The 25,652-nt window shown below is 31.3% G+C and overlaps 2 protein-coding genes across 2 annotated transcripts in view; one reads left to right on the forward strand and one right to left on the reverse strand.

Annotated features, from left to right (window-relative positions):
* Window positions 1–25,652, forward strand: part of LOC121125539 (cytotoxic granule associated RNA binding protein TIA1) — a 217,198-nt gene that overhangs the window by 25,210 nt on the left and 166,336 nt on the right. The gene's annotated exons all lie outside the window — the stretch shown is intronic.
* On the reverse strand, window positions 12,204–13,439 carry LOC121125335 (uncharacterized). Its single transcript, XM_040720484.2, has 3 exons — window positions 13,236–13,439; window positions 12,757–12,909; window positions 12,204–12,675 (listed from the first exon to the last, which is right to left on the reverse strand). Exons 1-3 carry the CDS (start codon window positions 13,354–13,356, stop codon window positions 12,500–12,502), a joined length of 450 nt encoding a protein of 149 aa, XP_040576418.1. The 5' UTR covers window positions 13,357–13,439; the 3' UTR covers window positions 12,204–12,499.

Here is a 25,652-nt window from a genome sequence, read left to right on the forward strand (position 1 = left end):
ATTTTTTAACATACAGGCAGGTCATATTTTTTGGACCTATAATCATGACTATTCTTTATATCTTTGTAATTAAAAGTATATATATAAATAAATTTAAAATTTAGTCCAAAAGGACTTTAAAGTATAACTCTGCAACAATTCCACAAGGTTACTCTCCTCCGTCTCTGATGAGCACACGCAAATGCTCAATCAGGCTTTGAATATTACTGAATCTAGTAGAAAAGGCAGTTTACTATTCAGGAATTAAATAATAATGATAGCATCACAGGATAAGAAAATTCCCTCTTCAGTTTACTAACCCTGAAAAATGGATGAGGTCCACCCAATGTTTATCACTATACAGTAGAACCAAAATAATATGGATCTTAAGAGAGAGATAAAATAAATCCGCCTGATCAAGTTACTTATTTATAAAATGAAATAAAAAGTGTATCTATATTCTGTGTGTCTGGGCATACAATCATTTTTTAGTGTTTGCTTGATATCAAAATGTGGTTACACTTGATTTTTTACACACGTGCATCTCTTCCTCTTTTGATATCACTGTTGTATTTAATTTCATAGAACATAATCATAATAATGACAAAAAGAAAAAGATATACGGTTGAAATGTGTCATAAGCACATCACGACATCAATGAACCGACCTTTGGAAATATGGGAACTATTTGATCTAAGAAATAACAATTCAGTAACGAGCGGGCGTAGCTATAGCTTAGCAAGACATACTAAAAAGGAAAGAAGCACATATAAAAATATACTATAATGAATTTGCCTGTAGATTAGGTTTAGCAACAAGGGGGTGTGATAAAAGCTCAGCACGGCATATTAATAAAAAAAAGAAAAAGAAGGGGAGTACATATATTTAGGGTCGTAAATCTTAAGCATTTTATAGGGGAGTGAGTTTTTTGTTGTTGGCAACCTGAAGAAAGTTTGTATTGTTGAAGAGAGAGAAGGGTGAACTAAGTGTGATATATATGTGATTATATATATTACTTAAGCAAATTTTTTCAGTTCGTTTATGCCTGATAACTCCGGTCAATGCCGTATACTACCGCTAGTAAACTGTATTATTATTAATTATTCAGAACTTTTATTAATGTCTACTATAAACGAATATCCGTTCCGTTCTAAGATTTTGCTCCTATAACCGAGTTTTATTGTAGTTACACATTCTTTGTTTTTATTAAAAATATCCGGCTAAATATCCGCTTCTACCCAAACCTAAAATTCAATTAACTATGCATATTCTGTTCAAATAAACAATTCCTGTACCCCATCTCATATCTATAATTCTCATATATATCATTTCCTTATGTTACAATCACATTCTTACTAACGGTGGTATCAAAGTTCAAAAAGTTTTTAGTAAAGGCGTGAAACGATTTTTAAGATGGAACCAAGCGGGATATTTTCTTGATGTAGTAGCAATGATAAATAAATAAGATAAAAAACTATGGCCCCTCTAAGATTTTTTGTACAATATAACTCCAATTTATCAAAATCGTGATGAAAATATATCAAGAGATTTCCGCCGGATGTGACCATATATATATTTTTTATATACATAGTATATCGATAAAACATAAAAATATCTTCTATAAAATATATGGGATGATGAATCGTTGGTCTTTTTCCTTTAGTACTACAAATATGACGTTTGAATGTCATGAGAAGCAGAGAAAACCAAAAGAAAAATGATATCCTAGAATATGTTTTAGGGAAGACTGGGACCAATTGAAAGAGTAATTTATACTTGAACATAAAAAAGGCATACTCATAATATTTGCATGGCTATTGTATGCTATAATGAAAATTATTTTGCAAAAAATCAATAATTTTTGTCAACTTTTCTTGGGGAGATTGCATAAAGACTGTTTTTGAGGGATACAATTAGTTTTGTGTCAGCTTTATTACTTTGGTCCAGTCCAGTCTAAGGACCGGTCCTATAAGTCCTTGGAACCTGTCCCTAAGACTGTCGGTACTTCAGACTATCAAAAATAGAACTGATTTTTTAAAAAAGAAATAAAGTTGAGTGATGTCATCAATGACCAAACTTTATAAGCTTTAAGACTGAACTGTTCGGTACTGCAGTCTTCAGTCCTAAATAAGGAATGACACAAAACTAGATATTTTTTTGAAGATCATCTCACAACTACTAAAACTCATTACAAAAGGGACAGTTGCAAAAAATGCAACAATTTTCCCTGCATTTTTTATTCTTCTTGATTATTTGATAGCGGTTATCCACAGCATTGCCCGGAGTTATTAGGCGTCCACAAACATACATATTTTACTGTAATAATATAGAAGATCACTCCTCAATTAATCCTCAGTGTTCTTCTCCGTATTTCATGAGCACAATCACACGTGATTACTCCATTCTTAGACATTCTCTCCTAAAGTATAAAAAAGGAATTTTAAGAGCTTCAGAAAAAAAAACTTAACATGATTTGATTAGCCAAGGAGTACTTTAGATGGTTGCTAAAACTACTTTCAATTTATATTCATTTATCTTTTTTACATTTTATAATCATAAAGTACTTCCTTTTTTGATATGAGTTGAACTAAACGCCTCTTTTGATACAGTGCTTCTTCCTCTACATTATACTCTTATTTTTTTTCTGTATACTGTATTGTTATATTATATATATCAGTCTATGTTCAGTGCATTTTCTGATTGATTTGCGATACATACAGACATTCAGATAGTTATACAGATTAACTTTGCTTTATCATAATATATATAATTATCAAACATCAACATGGTTCTGAATATTTTTTGAGCGTGAATTTCCCCAATTAAGTATTTTATAATACAGATTGATAGTGGTTTTCCTGCCACTGCCATCCTTTTTTTCAAATTTGGTGTATGATTCTCGGGAAATGAAGATGTGTCCTTGAGTCTTGTCTCCCAATCTGCTGCCATTCCAAGCTTGATTAAAAAATGAGAAATGTTTGCTAAGAGTTATTATTAATAGATACTATCTAGAACTAGAAATTTTAAAATCACTCATTTATAACCTCCTAATTTGAAAGGGTATTAGTGTGTACATTTTTAGTTTGTACCCATTATACACAGCTTACAAATATGTAAATGTAAAAGACCTAATTCAATGAGTAATGAGGATTAATTATAGTGAGTAGTAGTATGATACTAATAAATAAAAGATATGAGGGTACTACTATTAATTAAGGATAACAAATGGCAGTACACATTATGTAAAAATGTGCTATTCATCCTTACAAAGTTGAAACTCTATCCCATTATACCCGTAACATTTATTTTCTATAACTTGATAACTTTGCATTATGTCTCTGAGCACTTTGAAACAACTACATATTCCCTTTTAATATTTCTCCTCTCCTCTTACATCAATTCCTACGGGAATTACCTAAGTTGCAAAACATATGTTATATGTATATACATATAAATTCAGAAGTACCAGATTATAAACAAAAATATACTCCATGGACTATAAGTACATAATATTTGTTAACAGAAAAAGGTTATACTAATAAATACAGAAAATAATCTTTTGAACAAGATAACATAACTCATCAATCCACTGGAAAAAATGTACATAAATTATAATATATGGTACGTCCACATAAAAAAAAATCTTGAGCAAGCATCATAAAAAGGAGTATATCCCATTTTGAGAGTCAATTATAGGCTTTGGTTTTAAAGTTCCGGGATGAGTAAAGATACCCAATAATTGTTACTATGGGTTATAACTTTTTAATTTATTTAAGAGACTTGTTATTGTTATATTATTCTTATTCCCTGGTATTATCCCAAATGAATAAAAACTATCAATTTATCACTATTTAATTGTGAAGATCAATTTTGGCTACTAAGTACAATTTGCAGTGAATTAAATGGGTTCATAATAACAATTCTTGACCGTAGATTTAGACGATAATTCGTCAAAGAATGCAAGTGTAAGTCACACTACATTGCTTTTATGTTGATGGACCACATATATGTGTTGAGTGAACAAAAAAATAATCTTTTACTTTTACAATATACACATTATAAAATATCTTATATAATATATGCATACATTCTAATATTTCATAGAGATATTTCAGTCAATAATATACAATGTATTCAAATACTCAAAAATGTCAACTATGGGTTGAAATCTTTATTTAATTTATAAAACTTAATTTTGAGCTGATATGAATTTTACAATAAAATCCATAATTTTTTTAATTCTGTGATTGTAATATTGTACTATGTTAAATTCGATTTACAGCACCTCTAAAGGATGAATAAAAATAATTTGATGTTTTAAATTGAGAAAAATCTATCAAGAAATACGAATGTAATCCAACTTAAACTTACAAAAAATAGTTATGGCTGGATTTTGTATTGACAGACCACATAATTTATATAGTACTATTGATTTTATAATAAAAAAACTGTATCAAAATTTTTAAAAAGAGAGTACAACTATTGCAAAAGTTTAAATCGAAAATGTAGAAGAAACTTAAACTAAAAAATAATAGTAGATTCCTAATCAACACTTCATAGATACAACAAGAATTGGAGCTCATGGGGGATGTATTTAGAAATTGACGAAATAACGAAGAAAAACTTTTTGGAAATACAGTTTAGTGGCATCATCAAAGACCGAACTTTATAAATTTTAGGACTGATATGCAGGACTAAACTGTACCAGATTGCGACTGATCCGGAAGGGAGTACTGTATTCAATCCGTAATAAGGACTGACACAATACATCAATTATATGAAGTAATCTATAACATACAGATCTGGGATTTATGAGGGAGGAACTGCTTTGTGTCAGAAATGAATGGCCTTTCATTGGGTATATGAAAATTATCATGTCCGCAAAGTTATTCCAAGCGAGTGTCATCATTTATATGAACAAACATTTATTTGGCCGAGCTTATTTTCTGCGTGGTTAATTTCCATATAATAAACATCAGCAGACAAATGACGTCATTACTCACCAGAGTGGTGTTTAAAATCAATTGGGAGAAGTCTATAAAGAGCAAAAGAGGTTGATTTCGAACAAACTCCGTAAGTTTGAAGGAGTGAATAATTGAAAAAAAAAAAAAAAAAAAAAAAAAGAACTCATTGAGTGTGATGGGGTTCAAACACTTCGATCGATAGGTCTCCATGGATATTGAAAAAAAGGGTGGATAAAAAATAATTATAATTTTCTTTATTTTTTATTCTGCTTTCTTTTTTTCACTGTTTTCTCTTTTCTTTGTATTTCTTGATTGGAAGGAGTTAACTCAGCAAATATTTCATTTCATTACAACTCCTTCTATATATTTTTTAAACAAATTCATCAGATTTTTTATGATAATGATTTTTTTATTCTATTCCTAGGAATATGTGAGTTTCTCCTCTTTGAATAGAGCTTTTAAATAGAACATTCTTACAGGGCTCACAAAATTACAAAATGTATAATTGTCTTTCCAGTTTTGGTAGCTCGGAATGAAATGAGCTTGCCAATATTTTGTTTAAATACAAGTTACCTAAATTTTTGGAACTTTTTTTTACGCCAAACAAATGGATTATTCTTGCAAATTAAAAAATGCCACTTGTTGTTGGGGTAGCAGTCCTGAGACATTTGCATTTGTATCACAGTTTCTTTCCTCTTCTCTGCCCACTATATTTCTTCTTTTGTGTGTAATATGCCTTGTAGCATTTGGGGTCAACATCCAGATATGAATGGATATCTCTTGACAAAATAGTGAGCGAACAAATGAGAGAGCCAAAAAAGTACACAAGGGGCAAAACGAAGACCACGTGATCAATATTTGTCCTGTAGGGGCGTTTAGTATATTTGAATCGTACTCTGCCAGCCAAGAGATTGGTTATATTTTTAGCTAGCCCAAATGTAAAAATGCATAGCTCCAAGAATTCAACTATTGATTTTTCTAGCCCTGTCATATACGAGGGTGGTCTAAAAAGTTTCTGACCCCAATGTGAAGATGACAGCACACGTAAATAACTTTTCAGAGCACCTTCGTACAAGCATGCCAAAATAAATGAAATCTTTTTGTGCTGTTTAGATAATAAATGCCACGCTTCATTTTGCATTGGTAATAATGGATGGAATTACACATTTGGGAACTATGCAAATAAATATAGACAGATAAATGCGGAGGTGAAAGAGTCATTAAAACATGCTAAATAATTAATTTCGATTAAGTTTTTATTTTTATATGGATACACTTGTATACATAGCGGGGGAAAACTAAAAATGTATGTATACAGTTTTTATATTATTTTTCTATACTTTATATCTTTCTTAGTATATTGTATGTTACAAACATATTATTGTAAAGTATGTTTATAAGTCTATCTTAAATACTGTAAGGCCTTTCTCTATTAAATTATGTCACCATTGACTGTTACTAAGGTAGTAATCTGAAAAGTGGGGGAAAGTCCTGAAATGATTCCTTATAGAGCAAGTCGAGTGTGTAGTCTTTGCGCACAAATGCAAAGCCTTGTATATTTTCATCGAGTCCAGATCAAGTCCTCATCAATATAAAAATACTTTAAAGTGACTTAATATACAAGGAAAAAAATTGAAATGATTTTGAAGTCCAAGTGAAGTTCCTAGTTTTCAAAGTATGGACTTCTGTCCTTCTCGAGTCTCAAGTCTATCTCTGTTGGGTACAGCTCTATTTCAATCGTGTACTGGTCAACAGCTGTCCGCGTTGGCTACACACTTTCATGACGTTATCTATAGTGATCTAAGTCCTGTGAATTTTTTTTAACTGGCCCTTTTTTTTGGAATTGGTAACCTGAAGAATTAATTTTATTTTCCTTAGCACTCTTAATTATTATTTAATTCCTGAGTAATGAACTTCCTTTCCTAAATAGATTCAATTATATTCAAAAGAGCGAGAGTAACCTTGAGGATTTGTTGTAGAGTTATAATTGTAAGCCCTTGTTGGACTTAGAGTAGAATTGTGGATTTACATCAGAGTAATTCTTTCCAATGTTCTTGTTAATTTCGTCCTACCCTCGTCCCTTGTCGTAGCTGATTATAGCTGATCTCCTCCGAAACATTCTTCAAATTGTAAGGGTTACCATGTTGATTTTCGTTTTTTTTTTACATGCCCAATATACACAGGCTTTTTATCACTAGTTATCAACATTCCCTTCATCTCAATATGCGTCCTCACTTTTTGTATTTTCAATTCTCCTAGTAATTGATATTTTATCCAAGAATGATAGGGCAATTTTGGCCGTGTGCGCAGGGTCTTTATTCTGGGCAGTCTTTTTTATATTATAAACAATATTACTGGCTACTCCAATTAGCTCTTAGATCCCAGATAGAATGTGATCCGCACAAATTAAAGCTATACCCCTGATTATTGTGGTGTCCCACTGTTATGTTATTCTTAACTACATTAAATAAATTTTACTGACTAATGTTATGTCATTCCTAATTTATTTGGTCTAGTCCAGTCTTAGAACCGGTCTTATCAATCATTTGGACCAGTCTTTAAGACTATTGATCCTTCGGACTGTCAGCACTGGAACTGATTATATATAAAAAAGGTGTATGACCTCATTAGGGCCGAACTTTAATTGTTATAGGACTGAACTGGACAGAACCGTAGTCTTTAGCCATAAATAATGAACGACACACCACAATAGTATTAAACTCAGAATTTGGAATTGTAATGTGTGGAAATTTTAGTTTGCACCCTGTTACTATGTAATACATATAAAATCTACCTCTAAAAGCTAAGAAGCGAACAAATAAGGTCATGAACTCAATGACTATGTATTTTTTAAGTTACTGAGTAAATATTGCAAAAAAACGAAGGAAACTGTAATCAATCTATTTTTTGTCAATCTGTAATGCACCATACTTCGTCACTTGAGTAATTACAAGAGATATATTCACTATTTGTCTCATTTATCTTAGTTTTGTGTATACATATATTTGTAAATGGTTCATTATTCTATGGAGATAAATTATGTATATGGATCGAGCCTCTTGAAAGAGGTTTAATTGTTGTGGTAACAATAAATGCTATACAATTCCTTAGGGACATGTCATATGTACATAAGTTAACTTCTCCAAAAAAATAAGTTGTACTATATCACGTTGTAATCTTTTCTCAGCCTTTCCTTTTCCAAAGAGAGTAACGAAAAGAAGCAGAATCCCGGTTGGTAAATAGCCAATTATTCCCCGACTCTTGTAATATTATTCCTTTTTATACTAGATTAATCAAATTTAATCAATTAACATTGATCACATTGCTATGTTTATTGCATATCACAACTCATCTCCGAAAAGAAACAGGAGAAAAGGACCAAAGTCAGCTGGTAGTTAACCAATTCTTACCACTTTTTTTAAACTTTTCTTTACTTTAATAGTAAATAATTCGAATTCAAGTAATTAATGTTCATCATTGTCTTTATTACAAACTTTCCTCCAAAAATAAATGGAAAAGGGTTATATGCAATAAGGAGGGGGGACGGGTTCCAAAACTTTTGAGGATTAAAATTATCTTATTGCAACAAAAAAATATGATTTGTTTTTATTATAATTATTAGCCCTTTCACTTTAAAATACTGTGAGCAGAGTCCGAAGATATATAGTATAAGTGATTTTCATTACTAATCAAGCAAAGTATGTATGTTTCTCGGTCTGTTGACGAGGGTGTGTGCCTAAAGTTAAGCGCCTCATATTAAAAAGAAAAGGGAAGAACATATAAAAATTTTAAGTAATGGATCAGGAGGCTTAGCAGCGAGTAGGTGTAGCTAAAGCTCAGCGCGTCATATTAAAAAATAAAATAAAATAGGATTTTTTTCCTGCTGGTAAACTGAACAGTGTTTTTTTTCTCAAGCTGATATCATTATTGATTAACTTTTGAGGGGAGAACATCAATGGATTGAGTAACTACTTACTTCTGAGCGTGCTCATGATAAACGGAGAGCAACACTAAGGACTTGTTGGAGGAGTTATCTTCTATGTTAATAAAGCAAAGTTTGTCAGTTTGTCGACGCTTATTATCTCGGTGCTACAGAAAAAGAATAAAAATATATTTCAAAGAAATTTTGCTACATACATATATATGCTATATAACCCAAATATTTTGTGTTAAATGACTTCAAATAATTGCGTTATTTCAATAGATAATATTAATTTCACACATGAATTGTTTATGTAAATTATAAAAAAATGTTTGCAGAAAAAATATATAGTGTGTTTTCGTTAGACCATTAAAAAACATACACAAGATTTAGGACAGTTTCCTATTTGTAATTTTAAAATTGAAAAGAAACGATTGTACAACGTACAGTAGTGAATAAATAATAATAGTCAGCACACATATAAGGACTGTACTTCTTCTAGTGAGACCATGTCATTAGAAGGAATATATTTTATCTCAAAGTCCCGTTTATACCTCTCTTAGCCATATTTTAACGTTTAAAAAAATTAATTTCAGAGTGCTTGTTCCAAACGTGTTCTGTTAAATATTATCTTAAAGCTCTACAAATGTTATCGTCAAAACTGGTCTAACAGACCCCTGTTTTATACGTTTCACCACACTAAGCGGCCATATCCAGTTTTCAAATTTAGAAATGTTACAAAAACCGGTGACAAGAAACTTGGTTTAGGAGGTTACCTGCCCTAAGCGGTACTTTTTCAGTTACCCTAACTTGACCGCTAAATGAAAATTTGACTGTATACCTATATATACAATATATATATTATTTTATAACGATAACACCTAGGATGGACTCATTTTCTCCCCCAAAATCATAAAAGAAGACAAGGATCATAACTCAGTAACTACATAAGTTTTTTGTTCCTGACTTCTACTACAAAAAGACCATCCCTAGTAGTACATATATGTCTATTAGAAATGCACTGATAAGCAAATTGGTCAATTACCGTTTAATTGGTAGTTGTTAATCAGTTAGTAAATACTAATTACGTTTAAAACATGCCGATATATGGTATTGATAAGTTGTAAAATCACGCTGCCCTAGCTTTGCACAGTCATTCACATTGTTAGATTCTAGCTGTAGGAAGAAAAGGATACACACTGTCTTACTATTAAACAAAGCTAAAAACAATGAGACGAAACGAAGAATATTTAAGCAATGTCTACAATGTACTGGTCGAATCAATACATTTTTGTCTATTAGGGGCGAGAGTAAACATTTATTACTACCTACGAAACTTCCATGAATTTACTTTTTAACTGAATTAAGAAGGTGAATTCTGCTGCATAAGGAATAAAAAGTTGAATGCGTCATTAGAGAAAACGATAAAGCGACTTAATTTCTACAGGAGTTCCCAATTAAGATCTCATATTACAACTTTTATAAATTATGTTTTTTAATAAGGAAGAAATTTTATCTTAAGGTCCAATTAACCATATTACAACGTTGAAAAAGATTTAAATACGGAGTACTTGTTCCTAACTCTGCTTTTTTTTATATGATATCTTAAAGCTCGACAAATGACACTGAAGCAAAAATTGATCCTCTAGATCAACGAAGATTTCTTAGATTCTTAAGATTACCAACGTACATTAACAGTTGATCTATATTTCAGTAAATTATTCAAAACAAGCTGCCACATACATGTATTAAACTTCTATTAAATAATTTATCAACAAATTTTATGTTTTCTGTTAAAGTTAGATACAAATAGACCCGAAAATATCGGTGGACGTACTTTAAAAATTTTCTGGAAAAAATATAGTAAATATTGCTTCTGTTATACTTGGTAAGAGTAAATATTCTAGGAATAGACGTATTTTGAGCGGATTCATAAATTTTGTTCCTCTTAAAACAGTAAAAACAAAAAAAAAAAAAAAAACTGGATCATCATTGAAGTGTTATAGGACTTTCTTTCTCTGCAGGAAAACCATTTAGAGGACATTTTCCTTGTGTATGACAAAAAAAAAAAAGATTAAATGAAAAGGGACAAAGATTAGTGAATATAAACTCCTCATCAACACACAATTTAGTCATATCTATGCTTGATTGGCAGTCAAATAATAAAACAAATAATCGGCGGACAAGATAATGAATATGAAGAAACAATCATATTTTGAATCTGAACCTCATATGAAGTCTCCAGGTCTAAATTACACCGTAACATCCTCTTTGTATACATACACTGCAGAGTGCACAGCCATTCCACGTCCTTTCAAATATCACACACTAGGGATTGGCCCTAAATGGGGAGAAGTAAACAAATTCCATGAAGCAAAAAAAAAAAGAAAAAGGATGACAAATACATAACTGAATATGCAAAATTTGAGCTTAATATAACATAAGGGATGAGGCTAAACTTCATTGAATTCAGGCAATTTTAAAAGTTTCATTGATTTAGTTAAGACTAAGTATGTTTAAAGCTGATTAAGAATCAGGCAAATTGTTTTCGCACAATATTTAACCTCGTTTTTAATTTTCTTAGTACCGTCGGTGAAATAAATGTTTGTATTCGGTAATTAAGCATAGCTTTACCTCACAAATACAAAAAAAAAACATCACTTTGGTGAAAAAAAATGTAGTTCTATCATTCCGGTTCTAATAAAATTGGCCAGTCCTAGGACTGGTCCTTATGTGTCTTTTGTAGAAACTACAACAGCTAAAAATATGTAGTTACAACTAACTACGTCATTGAGTCCCTGTAGTTCAATTATAATTAATAACCTCTTTCAAGGAGACAAGATACCTGAAGGAGATCCGTAACTAGAACGTATTATTATACATTCTAGATATCTTTCATTATTTTCTTAGTTCTTAAATTCTTTAATCCTAGCTATGAGTAAAGAAAATAAAATGATAGCTAGGACTGTAGGACCGTTGAATGGTAATAAATGTTGGACTGATAAAAAAAAGAGTGGAAGTTGCGGGGGAAAAAGACTGATAGGACAAGGACTGATCCAACACTACATACATTGTATTTTGTGCTCAGCTGTCGAGTTGTGCACATTTCTTTTTTCTAATGTGTTCAGAACGTTGCTTGGTTAAATTAGAATGAGGTTTTGATAAGCTGTGAACACTTCCAACAATGACTGAATAATAATTCAACAGTGGGGTCAATTCTTTTTTGGAATTGGCTAACTACCAACAGATTTCGGGTCTGTTTGTCTGGTTGTGTGATACAATAAGGACCTATAATTACAATCATAAAAGTAAATAGAAAAATCGAATTACCATATGAATAAAGTAATATTAAATATATCTTATATTATTTGTTCAAATATACGGAAAATGCTCAAGGTACTTAAGAGGTCAGAGGTATCAATTATGCATAATAAGAATATGTAAAACTTGGTATTCAGAAGGTCCTCTTATCACAGTTTTTACAAAATATCAAGCTGACTAAAAACAATAAAACTAGAATTTCCAACTTTATGTACACGATAAACAAACTTGTAGTTCAGTAACATCCTCTAATACTGAAAAATATATATTATTTTCGTTGAGATATCATGTAAAATTCGTAGATAAAGGGGCACTAGGCTACAGTATACGCCGTTTGTAGCTTAGACGAATAGAAACCAGAGAAGTAATAGACGGAAATACTCCATTTGAGTGTGAGAAATGCTTGAACAGATGCAAGTATAAGACTCGTTTCTACCGGGAGCATGGGTATGCCAAGAGTTGCAGAGATAACAAGGTACGATATGATGGCTGTAAAAGAAAAGTCAGATAATTTAAAGTAAGCAGGTACTATTGAACGAATTATTATTAATAATTCAAAAAGGGCGTTACCTATTAAAGCCATAAGAAACATGAATATGCCTAAATTCCGAAAGTAATATAAATGTTTTTCGTTATAATGAGAATCCAAGGTGTCAAATCGGTAAAATACATGGAATTGGAAACAAATAACTGCCATGAGGCCTGCTAGCAGACTCCATGTTCCTGAAAGTAATAGAAAGAAATTGAAACATACATTATAAATATACAATGATTGTTCGTCAAATTATGACCTTATGTCTTTGTTTGTAGCAAGCAACAAACAAAGACAGATTATATAACTATTAGACATTACATTATAGTGTTATAAATTAGGAACGTTACGTAACATGCAACAAACACATTACAAAATAGCCTGTATAATGAATTAACTATGTGATTCCACTTCATGGATACATAAATACTTTAAAATTAATAGACGGAGTAGTAGTAGTAATGTTAATCCATTAGCTCCTTAAAATGACATTATTATTTACGTCCATCATTACTACCTGCATGAAAGTTGGAGTACACAATATAAAACACAAGACATCCAGCTATTCCTCCAATAAAGCCTATAGTGCTCATAACGAGATGAAACTTTAATTTGACACTTTCTGACATGCAACACATATTTTGATTTTTAATCTAGTCTTCCTTCTAATTATCAATAAGTGACACAAACAAACACTGTTACGCGACTGAGTGATTAATATTAACAACAGGAGTTACTACTGGCGAGCGAGTAAAAACGATGATTCTCGATTGAACAGAAAGGAAGGGAGAACAACCTTGAATGAAAGAGATGGTGTGTTGTAGTAGTACAAGAGTACCTCTACTCCTCCTTCGCAGTTCACATACACTACATAGCACTACTTGTGGCAAACAAATGTGAAATATTACGTACAGTACATTTAGATAATCCCCTTATGTTGTAATTTTATAATAAGTGTGAAACGACTTTTAATTGTAAGCATGACCTTTTTATACTTTAACTAATTAAAGGAGCATCATGGAATCTAAATGTTCTTGAATATAATTAAAAGAATATATATCATACTAACTCTTGCTAAGGTCTTAACAATGGGGATTGCTTAATTTTTTTGCAGATTCACGGCGCTAGTATCGCGGTAAACTCACTAGGATTTTTAGAGATATGGCTCAAAATAACATCTGAAAAATTCAATGCTGCTGTGGAGTATTTTGAATGTTTCGACATAAATTTCTCTTATTATTTAAAAATTGAGATCTTCAGGTTTCGACTGGATAGAGGATTCTCTAGTACATCAAACAGTTCCTCAACAATTATAAAATAATAATTTCGCAGTTGGGAAGAATCGACTAACTATCATCTGATTTTGAGCCTTCTTCTCTCTGTTTCTTTTCCGATGAAAGGTTGCGAGATACAATAAAGGTTTTGCATGTTCAAGTACGTATGAAAAACTACATCAATGGAGTAGGAGTTCTTTAATTAAGCTTAGAAACAGTTTGATAATGTGGGACGTGCTTCCTTATTGACAAACCCATTCGGTGGACAAGAATATAAAAATATCCGTAAAATTATGAGGAATCTAATTATATTTTGGCATTTGATTAAATTAACTAGGATCTAAAGATTTTAAATTAACTAGATGATAAATTTTTAATGTATGTCATCTTTTTATAATGTCGTTTAAGTGGGATCTCTAATTTGTAAATAAATTATACATGTGAAAGACTTGTTTATAAATAAAATATGACAAATTAGAGAATAAAATGTACAACCAAATTTATTTGTTGAGTTCAGGATCTCAAGTCTCACGCATGTCTACTCAATTTAACGCCACATATTATATTTATCACACGTTTTTATTCATATCAAAATAATAATTTTCTTCGTTGTTGAAACAAAGGAAACAAACAAAATTCAAACTAAAAACAGTTTAATACTCGATAATAATACTCATTTATGATCGTAAAAAGGGTTGTGGCTTAGTTTGTTGCCTATATGATTGAGTCAAGTGGATTTCAGTTGAAACAATGTTATTATAAATCAATATAGTCATAGTTTGTTTGAATGCGTCATAAATACCATGTATTGCGTGAGAGCGTGACATTTGGGTGGAATTGTGTGAGTCTCATTTTAATTACGCGATAATTTTGCCTTCTGTAATAAATTTTTTGATAATATTGTTTTTTTAAAGACGGGGCCAATCTTTTTTCTGGCTTCTCTATAAATTGTGCCAATATTTCGATTCTTTTAATAGAGTTTTATAGAGTAAAATATCCTTATATTTCTAAAATGGTGTTTTTTAAATTGGCCTTCCAATTTTGATTTAATTTTTTCAACTCTAATAATCTTGCGGGATCAACCTGGCCATCTGGATTTATTATAAGGGCTCGAATACAATCTGTTTTTTATTTAAGTTCTTGTTTAAAAAAAACCGTGATTACTAGAGTAGAATTACTCTAGTTTTTTTCCAGATTCGTTTTTGATAGTGTTGTGTCAGTCCTTATTTATGTGGTCTAGTTCAGTCTTAGGACCATTCCTATCAGTCCTTTGGATATATCCTTAAGAATATTGGTCATTTCGACTGTCAGTAACAGAACTGTAGAAAAAAAAGTTGAATGCCCATCAAATACCTTTATCAGTTTTAGGACTGATATGCAGAACTGAAACGGAAAGGATTGGAGTATTTAGTCATAAATAAGGTTGGACACAAAACTAGTTGTATTGATCCTTAAAATATGAAATAAAGTCAGTATTGTCCCACTTTCCATCTCATCTCTATTATCCCTGTTGCCTTTAAAAAAGTCCCAAATTGTAAAGTGTTCACCATAAGACATCATTGTTAGTAAATTATAGTAAAATATATCAGGTACTGTCAGAAATAATCTAGTAAAACGTTTATCATCTTTAAAGCTCGTGAATATTTCGTAATTATTCTTAATTTAATCCTAATTAAAGTCTAAATTACGCCTATTAAAACTACAGAAAATTAATAAGCGTAATTATTCTTAATTTAATCCTAATTAAAGTCTAAATTACGCTTATTAAAACTACAGAAAATTAATTGTTGATGGCGTCTTTTATCAAAGATTGTTCTACGTGACGGCTTATGCGTACGATTCGGATAGCGTCTTTAACGTTTAGTACAGGATGGGATCCACAAATTTTGAGACCAAGACATCCCTAATTTTGTATGTTTTCTCTACAATGAAATATTTATATACACTCGTATGTGTTTCACTTTATGTGTTGTTAAACCAAATTAACTAAGAGTTTTATTTTTTGGAGAGAGCCGAGGAGAAAATTCTGACAATAATGATTCATATAGTAAGTACACCGTTAGGCTATATAGAAATATTTTATCCCTCATTGACTGGGTAAGTTTGGTCATGTGAGAACTCAATAAAATTACTTTTACGTGCATTTTAACAGTTAGTGTCAGAAGAATACCGCCGCCAAAAAAAAAGGTATGGAAACAAATGGATTTTTCAAGAATATTTAATTTTACAATGATTAAATAAAGTTTTCTGTCCAATCAGAAAATAGATTATGGCGGAAAAACGTATTAGTGAGGAATGAGGGCTATGGTTTGTTATTAGGATTGTATGAAATATGCCCTTTTAGTATGTTTATTTCTGTTTCCAAGGGAAATACACTCAACAAAGAATGAACAGAAGGTTTTTTTTAATATATATATTTAAGATCTAATCAATTGCAAATGAAGTTGAAGCAATTGTGTGGGAAATATGCCAAATAAATTTTGTGAAATGCTTGCATTGTATTGCATCGACTGCTGGGCAAGACAGGCAGATTTTGACAAAACACGCAATCACTCATAGTCTATGACGTCACTATTCTAGAATTTTCAATTGATTGTATCGTACCGACTACTGGGCAGGAAAAACAGATTTTGACAAAACACAAAACCACTCAGATACTGTGACGTCAATGTTAAAAGGGTGGGGGAAGTCAAACATCAGTCGTACACGCGTTATGGTATAACCCTATATTTCTATTAACCTTGATAAATACTTATTTTCCGCCACTGAAAATTTGATGAAAAGCCATTTAATCTTGTCATTATTAACGGGTATCATGTATAGACCGTTCTTAAAATTAGATGGGTGCATAAAATATTTTATCTATGTTTGTCTGTATGAGCCCCGTCAACACAAAAGCAAGCTAGAATTATTTTTCTCAAAATTGATTGCATCTTACATCTTTGACGAATAATTATTATAAATTGTCTATAAATAAGTTAGTCTTATTATCCTATGGAAGGGCTGCAAATGAAATTTGAAGTAGAAAAAAATGATAGTCGCTATATAAGAAAATAATTTTTATTTATTGGAGCAAATAAAATGATGTATCTAATGATAACCTTATTATTACTTGTGGGAAAAAGAAAAATGAGAGCGAATGTGTGAAAAAGTTGAATTTCTACACTTAGTCCTTCCCTTCTTATGAAAGAGGCCCTGACTGGATCAAGCCTGATTTTTGGTGAAGATCAAACTTTATTATGAGAGCTATTCAGATAGGAGCTAGACATTATTAGTTAAAATTATACGTCTAGGATTTTCAATTTTCAGACCAAAACCCAATACACTAGCAAAAACATATTTATAGTTAGAGTTGTAAAATATTTTAACGAAATGTAACTGTGAGGATTTGTTGGGGGGGGGAGTTATCGGAATAAGTCATCTTTGGACTCAGAGTAGAATTGAGAATCGACATTGGATTCATTTTTGCTTAAATTCAAGTGAAATACATAGTGGATTTGTATTTATTTTCTTTTTATCCCAGCTGGTCAAAACTAATTTAATTAAACGTCATGAAAGCTAAGCTGTGTTCCTCCATCACATTGTTAAAATTATCCGGATTAACCATAGTACATCGTTACCTGTATTGTATAATGTAAACTTTCCTCCGAAAAGAAACCTAAAAAAGTCCCAATATCAGTTAGTAGTTTAGCAATTGTTTTGACTATCAAATGATTATTTAATAATTGATTACAGCTGCTTTAAAAAAATATATTTATGCAAGCAATCAACGTTCAGCAAGCTGATTATAAGAAAAGAAGCATACACATAGACAGCGGACAACAAAGTATACTGTATATTTTTGTGTTATTGAGAAAAAACATACATAATGAAAAACTGTAAATTATCTCGTTACTTGTACAAGCTGTTTGAGCGTTGTTTTTTTTATTTTTTAAATCAACTCTCCAGTATGTTATAGTTTTGAAAGAAGGAATATTTATGACGTGTTTCTGTTCTAGAAATGAAAGTCTTCAACATTTCTAATAGCAATAAGGCAGAAATAATATAAAAATAGTTTCATTATTTTTTAGTCATTTCACTAATAATATTAATTACATTTCACAAAGGCTGTCAGCGAGCTAAAGATTAATTCTTACATGAAGATGTTATAATAACAATGATTTAAGTATACCAGCAGGTCACATTTTGACAATTATATTTATAATCCCGGCGTGTCATTAATTGTTCTTGTATTTTCTTTTCATTTTTTTACAGGTAAGAAAACGTTATTATTGTAGTTGGAAATACTAAAACTTTCTTAGACAATATTCACCCAAGTTCCACCTTAAGAAACGGTCTGTTGTATTTATATAAACCTAGATTTTTTTTAGAATGGTACTTTATTCATTATAAAACTTTTTCTCATTCAAAAGTGAGAGGAGGAAAGGGCGGGGAGCAATAACAATAATGTAAAGTTTATTCCACTTGACTTACCAAACTAATTATTAGAAGAAAAAGCTAGGCTTTCTAAAAACATGCTCAACTTTAAATGCGGTTATGTTTCTTCCCTTTATACTCCGTTTCTTTTTATAGGGAATCGTATTTTTCAAATGGAAGACACAATCAAAAACAGTAGGGTTGAGAGCTTCTGGAAGTTTGAAAAGTCTTGAAATATTCTTAAAATAAAAATTTCAAGGGTTTTGTAGCCATTTATTTGTAAATATTTTGACTTGATATTTTTAGAAGTGAGATGCACTGTTTTAGTCAACTTAAATAACCTTAAGCGGAAAATAGAACCCAAAAGGTTGTCGTTTTAGTCCGCGCCAGTCAAATTAACATCATGAAAATGCTTTCAATCAGCAAACAGACGGTCTAGGGGTTCAGGCAATGGATTCCTCTATTGGGATTCCGTTTTTCCTGAATATATCAAGGATTTTAAATCTATTATTTTGCCTGTTAATAACAAGATCGACAGTGAAGGTTTTTTCATCATTGAAGAAAATGATCTTGTCTCCATGATGTTTCAGATCATTTGGAATACATTTACAGTGATTATTATTAGTTTTTTTTTTTTTTTTTTTACTTGACCATGTAAACGTCGTTTCTGAAGCCTTACCAGCAGCAATTTTTATGGCTCTTGAAACTGTAGACTGGACATTTACTTTTTTTTATCAACTCAGTAATTTTCATACTAGTATTGGCTTCAAAGGCCTCTCAGTTAGCTTCTGGAGTTAGTTTGGTAGATCAACTACTTTAAGGATTGTCTTTAATGTTATCTCCAACTTCAAATTAGTTTCCTAACCCTCTAGACCTTCTGGTTGCTGATTGTTAGCATTTTCATGATGTTGGTGGGACCAATTGATTCAATCAATTTCTCATCATTATATTGTGGCCTTCAATTTTGGATATTTGTCGATAGAAATTGAGAAAAATTCGTCGAATAATACAAATGTAATCCACACTTAATTTTGAGAAAAATCCTTATAGCTTACTTTTGTGTTGACTGGCCGCATAAATATATGTATATATATATATAGTCACAAAAACATGGGAAACAATAACAAATTTCTACTCTCTGCATCAACCCCCCCCTCCCCACTAAAAACAAAAACAATTCAATTTAAATTGTACAAAGGAAGAGAAAATCAATAAAAAATGAGTTCTCTTTTAAAACATAACCAGAATTTAAATCCTTGGCACGAATCCTTTAAAAAAGAAGAAACCTCCCATATATACATATATTTATCCAAAATCATATAAAATAATAAATATTAAACTTTGGCACTTCTCTTTTGACATTTTATTGACAATTGTAGTCAAAATCAGTAAAGTTTTCTGGAATTAATGGTCAAACATAATATAATGATCAACTAGATCGATATATGTTGTCTACAAATTTCGATTATATGTTGTAACTGGTATAGTAACAGATTGTACGTCTATTTACGTTTTATTTAATTAAAAAATCAGTCATTGTTATCTAATCTAATTTATATATTAAATGCAGATGTCTGTGTGTGGTATGTGTGTACGTCAAACACGGCCAAACCACACATTTTGCTGAAATTTTTCATGTAGATTCATAAGGCTTAAGGGAGGGGTCTAGTAACAATTTATTAGATCTTTCATGGCGGCCTGAATATAGTCTTTTTTTTTTAAATTCTAATTAATACAAGAAATATAACTTTGGCCATTGGAACTTTATACCATGCCACAGAATATTAATCATATTAATAATGTAACTATTTTGATGAAAAATCCTAATAATTAAATAAGTTCAACTGCCCTCAGTGATATTACTTATTATATAATAGTGCGTTTTCGCTGACGTCATAAATGGCATCATAGACCCTATCTTTCAGAATCAACGTTAATATTTTTACTAGACAAAATGGACAAATTTCCAATCAATTTTGATTGAAGTCCATCGAAAGGTTTTTAAGAATAAAAAAGACTTAACACCTGCATGGATTACTAATTGATGTCTATGATAAACAAAATAAGATAGAAATGTATAGAAAATACATAAAGATGACTAGATTTTCATAATTATTTTTCTAAGATTAATTATGATAGAGAAAAGTAGGATAATTAGATAAAGTGCTATATTTTTTACTTCATAATAGTTAAATTTTATCTAAAAATATGGATATAAGATAATATAACAATGATGGGTGCTGTCAAATTAACGAGGAAGGGCATTGATGGTCACCTCACCTCTTCTACATTCAATGTTGCCTTTAACTGACACAACCAATTCTTTTGGCTTCTTAGTCCTTGATCTCGACCTTGTGGAATCTTTTGGGGTGCCTCTCGTGGTCACCTGGTACAAAGTAGAGTGGTTTTATCACTATACATTAGAGATCTCTGATGGTGATTTTCCAAGTGGGGAAAGTTCCAGAATCGCAGCTCTGCGTTGCTCCATGTTTTGGTTATGCCGCTCTTATTTCTTGGTTGACTTTGCATATTTTTTGATGAAAGTTATTTAGCACAATTGTTTACAATAAGTTTATAGGGGTAAACATCGAAATATAACAAACAGGACAAAGGCGTGCCATATAAAAAAGTGTTGGATTTTAGACGGAGGGGCCTGTATTGGTCAATTATAGTGGAACAATATTAAGCCTGTAAAAATGTGCGTGATTACATAATGTTTTTGATAGTCCTCAACCTGTAAAATTGACTTGTAAATAAATATAAATAAACAATTGGGTTGATAAGTGTGAAAATCAGAGGGACGTGATTATTTAACAAAAAAAAAAAAAAGCTTGCTAATGAATCCCTTTGACCCTATTCGATCTACTAAGTAACTTTCTTTCCTTTTCTTTATTTTTAACATAGTTTTTCTTTCCTTCGTTTCCTTTATTTTTTAAATTTATGGATAAGATCTTTTTAGGCATTTCTCTGTATGTGTGTGTAGTATGGAAAAAATTAAACGCAAAAGGTAAAAAAATAGAACCAACCACAACAAACTGAAAACGTTTCAGAGTAAATAAAAACAACAACAAAAGCTTTAGCCCTCTACTTATGGCCCCAATTTGTGTTTTATTTTTGAGGTCAATAAGTGATATGCTTTAGGAAAAAGAAGTTATCTCATGATATGCAGGGTACGACCTCTATTTAAAAACCAAAAAGGTTTAAAAAAGGATTTTCTCCTAAGCTAATCAACGTATTTTAATAAATACCAATGCCAAAGGAAAGCTGAATAAAAATAGATCAATATAATAGCTATAACGTCAATAATGACATCGACTCAACCTCAAAAACGGAAGTAGGTCTTGACGGCAATATCTTTTTGGCAGATCTCTGAAATCTCCCGGATCCTAGACATAATCTTGGATCTTGTATTGCAGGAGGATCTGTCAGTATATTGTTCAACTGCATCCCACAAAAAGAAGTCCATGGGGTGTAGGGCCAGTCACTGGAAGCCAAACACTGGGTCCAACAAATTCCAAAAAAAAAAAAAAAAAAAAAATCTCACAACCAGGTCAACGTTTTCTTTGCAGTCTGGCATAGAGCTCCGAGCTGCATCATGACAGCGTAATACGCCATGGATACGACTTTTACCGTCAATATTTATCTATATATTGTACCGGTGTGACGAAAGTATTATTGCATGATTGAGTAAAAATATAGCTAAATATAATATTTAAACACATCACAAAATACTGCAAGTTTTGTGTCACCACTCTGTATATATACTAGCATGTTCCGCCCGTACCCTCTAACAGAGTCCTTGTACTAATCCTTCAATTATCATCTAAATTGAAAATCGGTACATGTCAGGTACGTTATCACCGAAGAGCCAGGGCAGCCTGGCCCGCAATAATTTTTTCAAGAGTTGTTGTTTATCAATGTTGATTCATCTCTATTGACTACAGTCAGGTCCTTCCTTCCACAGTAACAAAACCTTCATTACTTGCAATCTGAGAACTTACTGTGTATTGTAAATACATGTACTGGTACAAAAAGTTATAAATAATATTTTCAATTTGCTGCTGCGGTTGGATTGTTCATATTATTTGGGATCTAGGCAAGATAAATCACTGTCAAAGAGATATTGTATTTCCTTGTACCTAACAGAGTCACTCTTTCTTAACTTTTAATCAAATAAATGTAACACATTCATTACTAACGTATATTTATTCCATTTGGTCAGGACACACTTATATCAATTGCTTCCTTTTAGTGCATTACATTGACGAAGGGGAGGATGTTAAATAGAACTGAGACACATACACTTTGCATTCTGCCCCGAATTGAGTCTGTAGATATAGGGGTGACTAGAGACAATTAAAACATGCCTAAAGATCCACAATGTGCTGAAAGGAGATCTGTAAGGTTTGTTGAAAGGTCTTTGACAACTCAAAATCCAATGGATGCCCATGCGGAACGCTTCAAGAAGATAATAAAGGACATAAACCACAATGGTGATCGTTATTATCTTTTACACTGATGAGAAAACATTAACTGTCATCAGCAAAGAAAAATGACAAGGTTGTTTGCTTCGAAGATAACCCTAGAAGCGTTTTGGAAGTCTTCAAGACGAAACATCAGCCTCAGCGATGATACCTGCTAGAGCCTCAATAGGTGACAAAAATGTCACCGATTTGGTTTCCAACCTCGTTTGAAGGGAGTAATTGTAAAAGTCATTGAAACTAAGCTTGTAAATAATAATCTTCATAATCTTGGAATAAGAAAGTATTTTTAGACCTTACAAACTCATTCTGCCCTGATTTTGCACATGGTTATTTGTAGCACAATCCAAGAATTTTCGAACATCCAGTGTATGCCACGTACTTACTAAACATTACGGTGTGACTACAACAGGCTCTTTTCTACAACATCAAAAACTTTATTCATAAAATTTACATCAAGGTTGGAGGGTCGATGCCATGGGGTGTGTGTGTGGATTATAAAAATAGGAAAAATAATATTATCCACCAGTATGGTTTAAAAAAAAAGCCAAAATGAACGTGGTCACCCTGATAATTTCTATAATATTTGGGAGGAGAGCAGCTTAGCTGTCATGACGTATAATTAAATTAGCTGGAAGGAGGAATGAGATGAAGGATATAAATACACCCCTATATAACAATCATACAGGTAGGAATTACTACGATGTTGATCCTCAATTCTACTCTGAGTCCAACAAAGACTTACACTTATAACTCATAGAACAAATCCCCAGCGCTATTTTTCGTCTTTCGTGCACTTGTGATTACTTCTAGAAATCTGGTATAGTCAGCAGATATATCGTCTCTCAAAGTTACCATTTATTTTATTACACATACATTCAGGTAGCGACTATAAAAGCCGACATGCCCTCTTCATTAATATTTTACATTTGACTATTAGAGTCGGAAAATTTAGATAATTAATGCAAAAAATATCCATTTATATCTGAGTCAAAAATTTAAAAAAATTGAAAAAGCCTTTTGAAAAATAAATTAAACTTTTTAATTATGAAAAGCTCTAATCTCAAAAAAGAAAAAGGCTACTATTTAAATAAAAATAAAAATATTAAAAATATAATTAAGGTGATAAAAATCAATAATTGTGGTTCTTGACAAAAATTGAGTCAATATAATAAACCTATTCATATTTATAACTATGATAAGGTATTGATAATTTTAATAAGAATAAAACTTGTTAATATAAATTTGTCATGGAGTACAAATGTAATCCACACAGTCATTTTTTAGAAAAATCATTCTAGTTTACTTTTGTGTTGACCAACCACATATATATATGTACTAATTCATATTGAGTTTGGTACAAACGCCAAAAACTGATGTTGAATTACCAAATGAGCTAATGAAATATATAATATAATAAAAAATGATGCTGGGGATCAAGTCTAATGTTTCTACATATAATAAAATAAAAAATAGTTATAATGAAAAAATAAAAAGACCCCTTATCTCTCAATGTATTCTTCATATAACATTGCGTTTAATCCACATTTCATATTGTTTCATCCATTGCCCTTTCTTTTGGTAGGATAGGACATTTCTGGTGAGATATGTGTGTTTGTTGCTCTCGGTCGTCTTCTATGACTTTTTATGTCATGTACTTATTATTTCATTCTAATAGTCATCATTCGTCTTTCAAATCTCCCTCCTTCCCTCCACGTTCATCCATTAGGAACATGGCATTAATACGTAATCATTTTTCATTTTGAATGATATATATACCATATAATAAATAAGGTCTTACTTTTTTTAATAATATAAATTCTAGGGAAGACAGTTGCAAATGTCCCCTTTTTCTCGAACATTAAAAAGACCAGGGCCATAAAATTTATATTACAATTGTATAATATAATGCAAATTATTATTTTAAAAAAAAAACCATAATTTTTGTCATTTCATGAAAACTGCAATGAAGTTATGTTTTTGTCTTCGTTTGTTTGTATGTTTGCTTGTTAGTTAACAGGATGACCGCGAAAGTTACGATTCAATTTTAATCAAACTTGGTACAAAGATTATATATGATCACAGTAAGAGGTCATTTAATTTTGAAAGGCAACACAAAAAGTAGAAAATGCATAATCAATATTGTTGGATCGCCCCAGGACTGATTGCCTAATCAGTCATCCTCCTCCCCCCCCACCCCCCAGTCTTTTTTTTAAATATCGGTCCGGTCTTTTTAACCATTCCACGGTCCTAAGGTTCGATACGTCAGTACTTCAGTATAAGGTCCTAGCTATCTTTATAGCTATTCTTCACTCATAGAAACGAATCAAAACATAGAAAAGAATATATAATAGCTAGAACGTAAATAATAAGTTATGGCCACCCATTTGAACTATTGATTATTGAACCATCAATTGATAAAACTTTTTAACTACAAAACTCACTCAGTGGGGATAAATTCAAAATATTATAACGCTCAGTATAGAGGGGACAGTTGCAAAAAGTGTTTTAATTTTGCACGCATTGTTGATTGGTCTCTACTATTTTACTAGCGGTAGATGCCCAGAGTTATTAGGAGTCGACAAACAGACACTTTTCCATAATTATATACATAGAAGATAATTCCCCAACAAATTAATGGCTTTACTTTTTTTTTAAATGAGCCAATCACACATAGCTACTTACTCAATACTTAGACCTTCTGTCTTGAAGAATAATAATGACAGAGTGAGCTTTTTATTTTAATGATTTGATGAGGCAGGG

The sequence above is a fragment of the Lepeophtheirus salmonis genome, chromosome 10 (assembly GCF_016086655.4).
Source record: "Lepeophtheirus salmonis chromosome 10, UVic_Lsal_1.4, whole genome shotgun sequence".
Taxonomy (NCBI): Eukaryota; Metazoa; Arthropoda; class Copepoda; order Siphonostomatoida; family Caligidae; genus Lepeophtheirus; species Lepeophtheirus salmonis.